This window comes from Misgurnus anguillicaudatus, chromosome 17, assembly GCF_027580225.2.
Source record: "Misgurnus anguillicaudatus chromosome 17, ASM2758022v2, whole genome shotgun sequence".
Taxonomy (NCBI): domain Eukaryota; kingdom Metazoa; phylum Chordata; class Actinopteri; order Cypriniformes; family Cobitidae; genus Misgurnus; species Misgurnus anguillicaudatus.
Window position 1 is genome coordinate 25,224,604 of NC_073353.2, and position 12,932 is coordinate 25,237,535.

Below are 12,932 nucleotides of genomic sequence, written 5' to 3' on the forward strand. Positions count from 1 at the left end.
ATTGGCATGATATCAGTGTTTGGCTTCAATGTGGTACATGAACAGGCATGAGACTGATGGCTGTACTGATTTAACCATCATTCATATGCACTTCTAAACAAGCTGCAGAAAAGTGAAGTGAACTTAAGTCCTTTCCGAAGTGATCTTTGCATATAAAATGGTTTTATAGAGAGTTTAACAGAACAACTCGGACGGTTTTGTATTTTTCTACTGTAAAGGGGAGGTGCATGATCTCTGAAAGCCAATGTTGATATTTGAAATCACCTTAACAAATACGCCCCTACCCCAGTAGAATCTGAACCTTCTTTTGATAGACCCGCCTCACACATACGTAACCCAGGCAACGATGTCGGGTAGTAGACACGCCCCTTACTGCTGATTGGCTACAAGTGTGTTTTGGTACTCAGCCTGCCTGCTTTTTCCAAAGTGTTTTTCGAAAAGCATGCACCTTTAAAATATTATAGACACAAGCTGAGGAGTCACACTCAAGGGATTGGTTTTGGCAGAATATGTGACCCTGCTTGATTTATGTGACCCTGTCCCACAAAATACGAGTCATTTTTTTACTTAAATCATTTGACGGTTAAATAAATAAGCTTTCCATTGATGTATGGTTTGTTAGGATAGGACTATTTGGCCAAGATACAACTATTTGAAAATCTGGAATCTGAGGGTGCAAAATATAAAATCGCCTGAAGTTGTCCAAATAAAGTCCTTAGCACTGCACCCAGTCAGAAAAGTAAAGTTTTGATATATTTACAGTTGGAAATTTACAAACAAATCTTGATTCAAAAAGATCTTTACAGAATATCTTAAAGAGCACCTATTGTCCGATTCACGTTTTTACATTTCCTTTGGTGTGTAAGTGTGTATTAGGACATGTTAATGGTACCAACCCCAAAGTAAACGATGACGCGAGTTATCGTCTCCAACATAAATCTCTTTTCATGGACTACAACAAACACATGGATTGTAGGCAAGAGTTTACTTCCTGGGATTGGTGATGTAGACAAGAATGATGTTATAATTCCTCCCACTTTGACTCACAGCCTGTAAGTTAACTCCTGTTAGCATTGCATTGTGCGCAAACCTTTTAAACATGGTGAGGAGCGTCACATTTCTGGCTGATGTCAAAGGTATTCAGGCCAATCAACGTACAGATTAGCTGGCCAATCAGGGACACATAGCTTTTAAAATCCATGCATTTCAGTAAGAGGGTGAAATCTAGAGCTACAAAAAAGTACAGTATGTGGAAAATAATATTTTTTTAACCATAAAGCACATGAACATGTTGTATTATACCAAATAGACAAAATAACGTTGTTTTTAGCAATGAAATGGGTGCACTTTAATTATTTTTGGCCAATTTTGACCCATCAAGTGTATTTTTGGCTATTGCTACAAATGAAGAGTTTGGTTCCAAAACGCAATAAATCCATTTTGACGAATTTTGGTAAAAACGTGTTTTCTATACCAAGAAAGTGACAAGATGAAAACCACTATTTTCTGTTACAAACTTTCACACAGCATCTTTAGGTTATAAAAACATAAAAAATTCAAATCCATAAGTTGATTTTCAAAGATTTATTATAAAAACTGATTATTTTTTCCACAAAATGCAATAAATCCATGACAAGTTTTTATTCAAAATGCTATAAATCTACTGAATCAATAGCCTATATAAATGTGCATTCATCTTTGCCATGTTATATTCATTTAGTTGACTAGTTGTACACACTAATTAAAAATATAAACATAAACAATGTTATTAATCAAAACACTTACTTTGTCATATTAAGATCACTGTCATTGCGGTTACTTGACGTCCTCGCTTAACGTCTTTCACAGAGATCAGCTGTAAAATGTTTTTGGTCCTGCTCGATTTTCGTTGACTTTGAGTAAAATAATGGAAAGTTTTTCATAAGATCCTCTGGGGTCAATGTGTTAGCATGAGAAGCTTGATGCTGTCGGGAGAACAAGCACCCGTCTCCCGAGTGCCTCTCAGGGAAATTGTTAGATGCTGATGGCTTACGTTTCTTTCCCATCACAGAAAACCATCACAGGTTTAGCGATGCAATTAAAGTATTATTTTGTTTTGTTTTTTTTTGATCACGTAGTACAAAGTAGATGAGGAAAACTAGGACTCCGTGGACTACGCGCGCCCGCCATTGTTTGTTTACATTGCGTGAACGGTGGGCTGTAATATCAGAAATGGAGTTATTGCGTTCTGTAAAAAAGTGGGAGTGGCGTTTGTCACATTTTGGGAAAAAAGGGAGAAAAGATGACAGAATAACACGGCGGATATTGGATTTTGCGTAAAATTAAGAATTTACTTTTAACTACTGACCTGATATAATACTGATTTTGGCAGTAACTCATTTTTTTCAAAAATGGCGTTTATTGCGTTTTGGAACCAAACTCTTCAAATATACCTGTGCTACTTAAAGGAATATATTTTCTTAAAAGAAAAATCCAGATAATTTAGTCACCACCATGACATCCAAAATGTTGATGTCTTTCTTTGTTCAGTCAAGAAGAAATTGTTTTTTGAGGAAAAGATCCGGTCGTGATGCGTCAGCGTGACCCCACGCAATACGTCATGACGTCAAGAGGTCACAGAGGACGAACGCGAAACTCCGCCCCAGTGTTTACAAATGTGTTGAAAGAGGACCGTTTGTTGTATGTCAACTGATACTAATTAATACTGTTAAGTATTAAATGTTGGGCTCTATTAAAGTCCATTAAAATGAGAAAAATCCTGCAATGTTTTCATCAAAAAACATAATTTCTTCTCGACTGAACAAAGACATCAACATTTTGGAATTAAGAAAATTGAATATTCCTTTAAGTTTTATGGTCCAGGCTCACACATAGTCATTTACCAAATGTAAATACAATACATGGACATTAAATATGGGTTGAAATTATTGAACTGTCTTACCTGTAGATGATCTTAAAGGGTATAGAAAATGGCATAAATATTAGTCTAGCAATGAACTTTCACCATTGTCACTTTATTTATTTATAGCCAAGGGACTTACACTTTATGCTCTATCAACAGCATGCTACAAACATTTACTCACGCTGCTGCACGCTTGCCTGCCAGGCTTGTAATTACTATACTGTAAACTCATTCTTGGTTTGTTTTCACAAACCGAGAGATGAGTCGGATTTATTCCCTGAAGTAATCAACAGCATGCCACAAAATTTAATTCTGGCTCATTATTCTGACTCTCTGTCACCCCACAGCCAGCCGTGATGAACTGCACATTCGTAAGATGAAGCTGGACTACAAGGAAATTTGTCAGTGCTCCAAAGAGGTTCAGGCCCTGTGGGACAGGAAGCTGAGCAGTCCCTGTCGAACTAAAGTACAGTGGGACAAGGAGGAGATCCACAGCGCTGTCTGTCAGGGTAAAAAACTAAAAGATGTCTGTCAACTTAAGTGCATAAATCACAAAATTCAATGGGAAAAAGTGACTTTGGCTTAACCAAGTCTGAGAATCTATTATATGTTACACTGTGGTCAAAAATGTAACATGATGTTAATCAAGAATTAAGGAGATGAGCCTTTAACCTTCAGGTTAACCTTCGGTTTATGTGTATACATGTGCACTGTAGGGGTCCCTAAAAGCCGGCGGGGTGAAGCGTGGCTCCTGCTCTCCCAGCAGCATCGCCTGCGTCACCGTCTGCCACAACGCCAGCAGCCTCCAGATACATCTTATCAGGATCTTCTCAAGCAGCTCACAGCACAGCAACACGCCATCCTAGTTGACCTAGGTCTGTATCAAACCATCAAAACCAAGAAAGCTGCATACATTGAATGTATTCCAAGTCACTTTGATATATTAACACTGCATTGAATGCATTATATTCTTGTTTTTCCAGGCCGGACGTTCCCAACACATCAGTATTTTAGCGCTCAGCTGGGTGCCGGGCAGCTCTCTCTGTATAATCTCCTGAAGGCTTACTCCCTGTTGGACACGGAGGTGGGATACTGCCAGGGAATCAGTTTTGTGGCCGGTTTGCTCTTATTGCATATGAGCGAGGAGCAGGCTTTCGACACCCTCAAGTTCCTCATGTACGACCTGGGGATCCGAAGGCAATATCGCCCGGACATGATCTCTCTTCAGGTGTGTTGTGTGTGTCTTTCTTCTTTAGTTGTGAACTGGTATGCTTGATTTGTTTAGTGTGCCTACTTCATGAAAAACCAGTCCTGCAACATTCAGCAAAGTAATAAAGGAATGACACCGAAGGGAACAACACCGTGTTCGTTTGTGTAACTGAATGTTTTCCTACTTTCCTGAGTTACATTCTGTTTACTTGTTACTTTCTGTTTAATTTTAAATAATTGGTAATGAAAGTTACATTTGACATTTGTTCAAAATGAAAGTCTTCAAGTCATTTCAGTGGTGTAGAAAATAGAAAAATAGACAGAGGTCACCCGTTTGGGTGGTCACTAAACCATGTTGAGGTTACATAACCAGGTGATGCCCAGATATTAGACATTAATCATGACTGACATTACAGCAAAGTCTCTTCATGGAAGTCGCGCCACTAGGCGGTCATCTTTGCAATGCCTCTGGGCAGTTATTTCAGTTATGCAAGACTGAAGTCCTATCTATTTGAATGAAAAGAATGACTTTCTTACTCTAAAATATCTAAAAATTCTTAAATTAAGATTCTTTTTCTTGATGAGCAAAACGAAAAAAAGAAAATAAGTCTAGTTTTTAGACCAAAAATATAAAATTTAAGTGATTTTTGTGCATAAAACAAGCAAAAAAATCTGCCAGTGGGGGTATCTTGAATTTAGTGTTTAAGAAAAATTTTCAAGAATTTTTTGCTTACCCCATTTGCTTGTTTTATGCACAAAATATTTTTGTTCTAAAAACTAGACTTGGGTCGTTTTGCTCATCAAGAAAAAGCATCTTCATTTAAGAATTTTTAGATATTATTACTGAAAACAAGACAAAAATACTAAGAATTTTCTTGAAAATCATTTTTTGCAGTGTACCATGGCAGGGTACATTGGCAGATTTTTTTTCTTTTGTTTTATGCAAAAATTCACTTAAATTTGATATTTTTGTCTAAAAACTAAACATATTGTGAAGATTTTCTTAAGTCATTTTGCTCATCAAAAAAATGCATCTTGATTTAAAAAAATTTAGATATTTGTACTTAAAACAGGACAAAAATACTAAGGAAGAAAGTAATGTAATTTTTTGCAGTATATCTCTAAAACTGCTTGCTAAAATCACATTTTTTTATTTTAAAATCAAGCCTCATTTTGTCAAAACACTACACACAATTCAAACATTCACACACACAAGAAGCAGAATACCTCAGATATTTTGCAAATTAAAACACACAATTCAAGACATTACAAAATTTTACAAAACCCAATGTTGGCACTGTATTGCACACACAGAAGTGTGTTTAATGTTTCTGCAAAAAAGTGAGACTAAGAATATGCTTGTAGTTAGGGGTGGGCGGAATGACCAAAAATCTATTCCACGGAATTAATCATTTTATTTCACGGAACGGTATATTTCACGGTATAATTGTTTTTCAGTTTATATTGTTTTTTATTATAAAAATGTACAGAAGTTTGCCACTTACTCTAGCTTTTAACTAAATCCTCACCGCAGTTTTAAATTATGAGCAATTTAAAGTTAATAATGTTAAAAGTGAAAATGCCCAGAGGATAACAACAGATTAAGTCTTGATAAGACAGAATCTTGTTTATAATTGAGTTTTTAATTTTGTAGACCGTTGAAGCTATAGTATGCCTTTATTGTATTTTGTATTATTGCATACATCACATTAAAAATAGGCAATATGTAAAATGAACAGGTATAAATATATGCAAAAACCTACAGACAGGATGAATACCTAGCTTATATGAGAGACGAAGCTTTAGATATTATAAATATGACAGGTGCTATGATGTGATGATCATGAAGTCTGATTTAAGGTCTTGACGCCCTTTACTTACTATAAGACCTTAACATTTGCATCTCTTTCTCGTCTTTCCGATCAAATATGTTTGAATAAGCAAATGGTGCGTCAAACTACATCGCTTCAGCAGCGCACGTGTCACAGATATAAACGCGAGTTTTGTCTTAGCTTGCTTAAAGTTAAAACATTAAAACTATTAGCATTATGTTCGAGAAGAACCTTTTATTAGCCGTCGCAGCTCCTTGTGTGTGCCTAGAGACCTCTGCACGCGAGAGACCGGCCGGCTGCTGCATGAGCACAGACAGAGAGAGAGAGAGAGAGAGAGAGAGAAAATAAGCGAGCGAGAGTCTCGCTGCAAAAAATTACAGAAATAACTCGTTTATTTTTTTATGAGTGAATTATTTAACTTGTAAACAAGCGTAAGGGGAGCGTTAGCCACGCCCACTTATTTGCATTCCGCGGAATAGACGGAATAGAAAAATCTGTTACGTCTGACATTTTATTCCGCGGTAACGGAATATACCGTCATACCGCCCAGCCCTACTTGTAGTTGTAGGTTTTGCCTTTTGAGTGTCAGGTTTACTAACTGCGTGTTATTTATAATTTGATTGTGCAGGCAGTCATAAAAAACTGTAAACAACATTTTTCTGACCAACATTTAGCACTAAAAGCTCGTAATCATAAGGGAAGCATTTTTAATGCTATATAGCACCTATAAAGCACCTATGAAGAACTATCCGGGGGTGATATAGCACCACTATAGCATCAGATATGGTGCTACACAGGTGCTATATGGCACTTAAAATGGTTCCCCTATGATTACGAGCCTGTGAACCACTTTTAGTACTATTTAGCACCGTTTGTTTTTAGAGAGCTTTTGCTTCCTTAAGTCGAATTGCTCCATAAAACACCTTTTATTGAGGTTGTTTTAGGTTGTCAAGCACCTTAGGTGATTGTATAGAGCCCCTACCCCAGAGAATCATCAGTCTTTAACGATTAACGATTGGTTATTTTAACTGGAAGGCGGGACTTCCATTGTCTCCTATAGTAATAAATCTTTGATTATAGTCCACTGTAAATATTATATTTCTAGACCATGTGCTGCTAATTCTATGTGTCTTTGGTTGTGAAATCTAAGCTAAAGTCTCATAATCAAATTTTGAGATAAGGAGCATCAAAGTTTGCTGATTTTAAATAGATTTCAGTCTTAGACATGGCATTACTCAGTCAATAGTAAAAATAGCAAGATTACATTTTCACAGAATTTAATTTACGTTATGTCGGATGATGTTTATTTAGAAAGAAACGGCTTTAAATGGGTTTTTACATGCAGGGTTACATACTTCACACTGACATCTGTCACATATACAGTCACTTTATTGTACTGACCATTGAAACAAAAACAGAAAGTTGCTTAGTGAAGCTTTAAAGTAATATAGTTCATCGAAAAGTATAAAGCTACTGCCATTTTTCATGTTTATTTCATTTTCCTAAAACTGATAGTAGCGTAAAGTTTTTTGTTTTTGTTTTGTTTTGTATACATTCCGGTTAAAATTCTTAAAATTTAATTTTGCGTTTAACAGAACACATGATGAGAAAACAATGACAGAATTTTATATTTGGACAAACATCTCCCAGTATTTAAACAAAATGTTGTGCTTTACTTATACCTAATTTTGTTACAACCAGAGGAATGAATTCATCTTAAACTTCCTCACTGTAATCTCAAACACATTCCCAAACTCACAAGTGGTAAGCAAACACCCAGCTGTCTCCACCTCTTGTACATTGTTCACCCAGTCTTTACTCCTCAGCTGTTAGTGGTTATACATCATCAGAAATGCCAATGTTTGATCCCACGGACAGAGAGAGTCGAGCTCAGTCTTGCTTTAGCCTGATTAAAGTTCACCTTTTTTTTCTTCTGCCTGTAGATTCAGATGTACCAGCTGTCCCGATTACTGCACGACTATCATCGTAACCTGTACACTCACCTGGAGGAGCAGGAGATCTGTCCCAGCCTGTACGCCGCGCCCTGGTTCCTCACTCTCTTCGCCTCTCAGTTCCCGCTCGGCTTTGTTGCCCGTATATTTGGTATATTTCACTTCCTATTTTCCTAACTACTTTACACTGATTCGGAGTAGTACTGTATGCATGCCATGTGGTTTGGGTAAACCTGTGGGGTAGTGGTTAGTTGATCTTTGATCTTAGGTTTGGCTGGGACTGTTCTCAAATCCACATATAAAATATTGTTTTGGATAATTGTGCATAGCAGTTAATTGTATTGTGTGTGTGCTTTTTTGTGTGGCAGATCTACTGTTTGTCCAAGGCACAGAGGTGATTTTTAAGGTGGCCCTTTGTTTGCTGAGCAGTCACGAGGGAGAGATACTGGAGTGTGACGGTTTTGAAAGTATTGTTGACTACCTTAAATCCACCATTCCCACCCTTACTCAAAGCCAAATGGAAGAGACAATCACTAAGGTAAATTCAAATAAAACTTGCTGCTGCTTTCAGACACTAACTTGCAATGCATACTGTGCAGTTAGCAGTGTAATAATAGTGTATACTGTATGTGCACTAGTGTTGACCCCAAGGTGGTGCAACTTGACTTGTTTTTCAAAAATCAGAAATTTTAATTATGAGCCTTTGAATCCATTTCAAATCATCGAATCTTTAAGTTTTTATTTATGTGTAGTTAGTTATATCTTATGTTCATTAGCATAACATCAGTGTTTGTGTAAACAAGAAAATTAACACATTTAACAGTTTATACTGTGCTTAAAGGGATAGTTCACCCAAAAATGAAAATAATGTCATTAATGACTCATCATGTCGTTTCAAACTCGTAAGACCTCTGTTCATGTTGGGAGCACAGTTTGAGATGTTTTGTGTTTGGTCTGAGTGCTTGTTGACCCTTCGTTGAAGAGGTACGTGCGGTGTGCTGTCCATGTCCAGAAAGGTAATAAAAACATCATCAAAGTAGTCCATGTGACATCAGTGAGTCAGTTAGAATGTGTTGAAGCATCGAAAATACAATTTGTTCCAAAAATAACAAAAATTACAAATTTATTCAGCATTGTCTTCTCTTCGGCGTCTGTTGTGAAGCGCATGCGTGAGATTAAAGTCACGTGACTGCAGTGATGCGGATGACGTGTTATCCTTAGACATGTTTGCGAATTTTTTTCAAACTTACAGCGTGCGTCTCCCTCAGACTGTATAAAAGCCCAGGCGCACAAAAAACAACAACAACAAAAAAACAGCTGGGGCGCACCAGATAACACGTCAGCTGCAGTCATGTGAATTTAGTCTCGCGCATGCGCTTCACAACAGACGCAGAAGAGAAGACAATGCTGTATAAAGTCGCAATTTTTGTTATTTTTGGACCAAAATGTAATTTTGATGCTTCAACAAATTCTAACTAACCCACTGATGTCACATGGACTACTTTGATGATGTTTTATATAAAAACATCTTAAACTGTGTTCCGAAGATGAACGGAGGTCTTACGAGTTTGAAACGACATGAGGGCGAGTCATTTAAATATTACATTTCAATTATGTTAATGCAAAATAATTTGGGAAAACTGAAAAATCCATGGAAATTATTTGTAAGCGCAAACCTGTGGCACGTCCATTGCTAAGAACTGTCAACATAAAATGTGATCTTTCAGGCAATCGAGATGGACATCTCCAAGCAGCTGCATGCATATGAGGTGGAGTACCACGTTCTGCAGGATGAGCTGTCAGATGCTCCTCCACCATCAGAAGACTGTGATAGACTGGATAAACTAGAGAAAGCCAATGTCCAGCTCAAGAAACAAAATATGGACCTACTGGAAAAACTGCAGGTCTGTGATGTGATGTTTTGTTTAAATATTCTATCCTATCAAACCTGAGGAACGTGTTTTGTGCCTGTATTGCCAGTGGGTGGCAGCACAGTATGCATTTGCATGCCCCACTCCTTCAAAAAGACAAACAGCTGAACATTTACGATCTTCACAGATATGCTTCTCTGTATCTTAGATACTAAAATAATTTCACTTTTCATCTAGTCTTTCACATTTAAAATCTACCATTTGAAGAATTTATTCATTTATTGTGTTTCAGATGTGTCTGACTATGGAAGAATTCATAAATGTATGCTTCATACTCCATTAGTCTGAACAATGTTTACAAGATGAAAAACAAGATGTTAAATATTAAAAATAAGACCAGTTTAAATACTATTTTGTGCATTGTGAGACAAAGCCTACATCACGGGTACAATTTATTTTAGAGCCAGTGTCACATCTAACACCACTGATACCCTACAGTTACCATTTTTTTGGAAAATGTATGGCTTTTTCTGAACAATTTACAGAGTTTTATATGTTGGCAATGTGCCAACACCAACATTGCATAACCCCCCCTCCAGTATCACTGCTTTCATGTTCTATTTCTTTCAAACCCAGCTGTGTATAATTGTCCCTTTTTAAGTATATAGGGTCACATGATCATTTTTCATGTGACCATCGACTGACCCATCGACTGACCCATCTTACCCCACTCTCCCTGTATTTGTATTCAGAGGTTTGTTCTTTACCCAATCCTCACTTTTGGGTTTTGTATTAACAGGCGGCTCGACAAAAGATCCAGACTTTGGAGAGCAGCATGGAAAGCTTCCTGTCACGAGAGAGCAAGATGAAGCACATGATCCGTTCTCTGGAACAAGAGAAGGCCTCATATCAGAAGACCATTGAGCGGATGCGTAGCAGTCTACCCCCAGAAGCCATGACTGAAGTGGAGATGACACAACTCAAGTCCAGCACCAATGGAAAAGCTAAAGCGGCCGCTAAAAAGCCTTGAATGTGATAAAGCACATCAAATATGGTCAGTTTTGGAGAGATCGAGTCAACAGCTTTATGTATGTGCTGTCGCCTCTTCCGCTTCACTACATGTACTGTACGCAGACCAGACGCGGAGCGTTAAGCATCAGCGTTCCCGAATAAGAACATCTGCTTCTTCCTGGATTGTTTTCCCAAAGTGCTTCACTCCTGATTGCCTAATTCAATCTTTTCTTGTGCGGTGGACAAACAGAAACGGTTGAATTAGAAAGCACCTTGTCATCACACTGTTGAAAATACTTGAAGAGAATACAAAAGTATTTTATGTCCAAAGACCATTGTGAGCCGTGTACGAGGGTGATTGTAAAATGTGAACTTTTTGACCTGATACTCAGTCGAGGAAAACCAAATATTTACCAGGTCGACTTTTCACTAAAGTGCTTCACCTTAAGTGCAGACAGGAAGTCCATGTGCTGCTGGGTTTCCTCTGCATGGTCCTCTGATAAACATGTTTGAGGTTTAGACAAATCATTGTCTAAGGACATAAAGATGATTTCTTTATTGCACAATATTATGTGTGCTGAATGCAAAAGTGTGCCTAAATGTCCTGGTGTATGACACTATGCCACAGATGTATGTGTGCCATCTTTCAAATTCAGATGGATATGAAAACATACATTTCATTGGATTGTTTTCCTTTTTGAATGTTTTTTGTTACACAAAAACCTCCACTTGACATCTGTACAAATATTTTTGTAGCGTTGTATAAAAGTGTAGAGGTCATGATGTTCCTCAGCGTCTTGGAGAGTTGCTTACACAATAGAGAAGCCTGTTATATCTGAAACAGTCAGGAAAATTTTATAAAGACATCATCTTTATAAAACATGCTCATATCTGAATACATTGCCTTGTAGTAAAATTCTTTTCATTCATTTTTTTTTAAATCTTTAATTCTATGTGATGTCATTTAAATTAGGCAGATGGGCCTAATACAACAAAACGCTCCACCAATGAGAAGCTGTTTCTGAAGAAAATGTTGGATTGGACAAGAAAAGTTACGGTTTTGATCAATCGTCTGAATGTTCAGTCTTTATTTTGCACTTAAAGCTGGAAGATCTACTTGAACACTTATTCGTGTTTGTTCAGAAGCTTTATGTTTTCAAATAGTTTGTTTTGACTGATCACAGCTCGCCTCTTATGACATTTTAATGAATGAATTTGTAACTCATGGCAGTGTTGTTTTATTTTTCTTTCAGCTGTTCTGTGTTCATCTTCAGTATTACTCTGCAGAGATGCGGTGTTGATGCTGGGCTGATCATGGTTAGCAGCGTGTAATCTAGGTGCCGCTTTTGCTGTTTTCCATTTCTTTTTCATTTCTTGTCAGAAATACATATCAGACTTTATGAGAAATCATACGAATGCATGTTTAGTCAAGGGCTTTTTTAAGGCAATACATCAGTTGCATAGTTTCAGAATATCAGAGGTTGTATTTTAGCAATACTTCTGCACCGCAACAATGTGAAGGAGAGGGGTGAGCGAAGTTTTAATAAAAAAACGGCATAATTAATAATAAGGTCACATTGTCTAACTTTGGTCTTCATATAGAAAAAAGATGCATCATCCGATTTGTCATGTTTTATTGAATGTGCCAAATTCTGTTCATCTTAATTGTTTTGTTGATCATATATTGACATTGCATCACGGTATCACGTTGTAACACTTCAAAGACAATGATAGATTTTGTTGGGCTACATTTATTTCAGATGAATGAATCTGATGAGCTTGATTCTTGGGTTTCTTGTGAAATGTGTGTGTGGTGTATGCAGATAGCATCTCATTGTCTATCTGAGATGTACTGGACTTGATTAGTCCTGTTAGTCCTCCATACTCAATTAAAATCAACGTTTTATACCCCAGTTTCCATCTGTTTTTATTATTGATGCTTACTAAGGAATCAGAATATTATAGAGGTTTGGGGTTGAACTGGTAATCAAGTACTTGGCAATCATCTTAAACGCTTGGATTTAATCATGAAAATATAATCATTAGTTTCAAGCGTTTTCTATGGACGTTTGGTTTAAACGGATGCATGATAGCTTTGTATTACATGTGCAGCTGTCAATAATGTACTAAAAATCATACTAATTGTCGTATTATA

General features: G+C 37.0%; 1 protein-coding gene across 3 annotated transcripts in view; it reads left to right on the top strand.

Moving 5' to 3' along the window:
- The window catches only part of tbc1d4 (TBC1 domain family, member 4), a 49,474-nt gene extending 36,789 nt beyond the window's left edge, over window positions 1-12,685 (top strand). For all 3 annotated transcript variants that reach the window (XM_055215276.2, XM_055215277.2, XM_055215278.2), the window contains 7 exons: window positions 3,250-3,411; window positions 3,619-3,777; window positions 3,886-4,130; window positions 7,887-8,046; window positions 8,264-8,433; window positions 9,623-9,799; window positions 10,566-12,685. In XM_055215276.2, the coding sequence (XP_055071251.2) occupies window positions 3,250-3,411; window positions 3,619-3,777; window positions 3,886-4,130; window positions 7,887-8,046; window positions 8,264-8,433; window positions 9,623-9,799; window positions 10,566-10,796 (1,304 nt within the window). In that variant the 3' untranslated portion in view covers window positions 10,797-12,685. The remainder of the gene's footprint in view (window positions 1-3,249; window positions 3,412-3,618; window positions 3,778-3,885; window positions 4,131-7,886; window positions 8,047-8,263; window positions 8,434-9,622; window positions 9,800-10,565) is intronic.
- The last annotated feature ends 247 nt before the right edge of the window (window positions 12,686-12,932 follow it).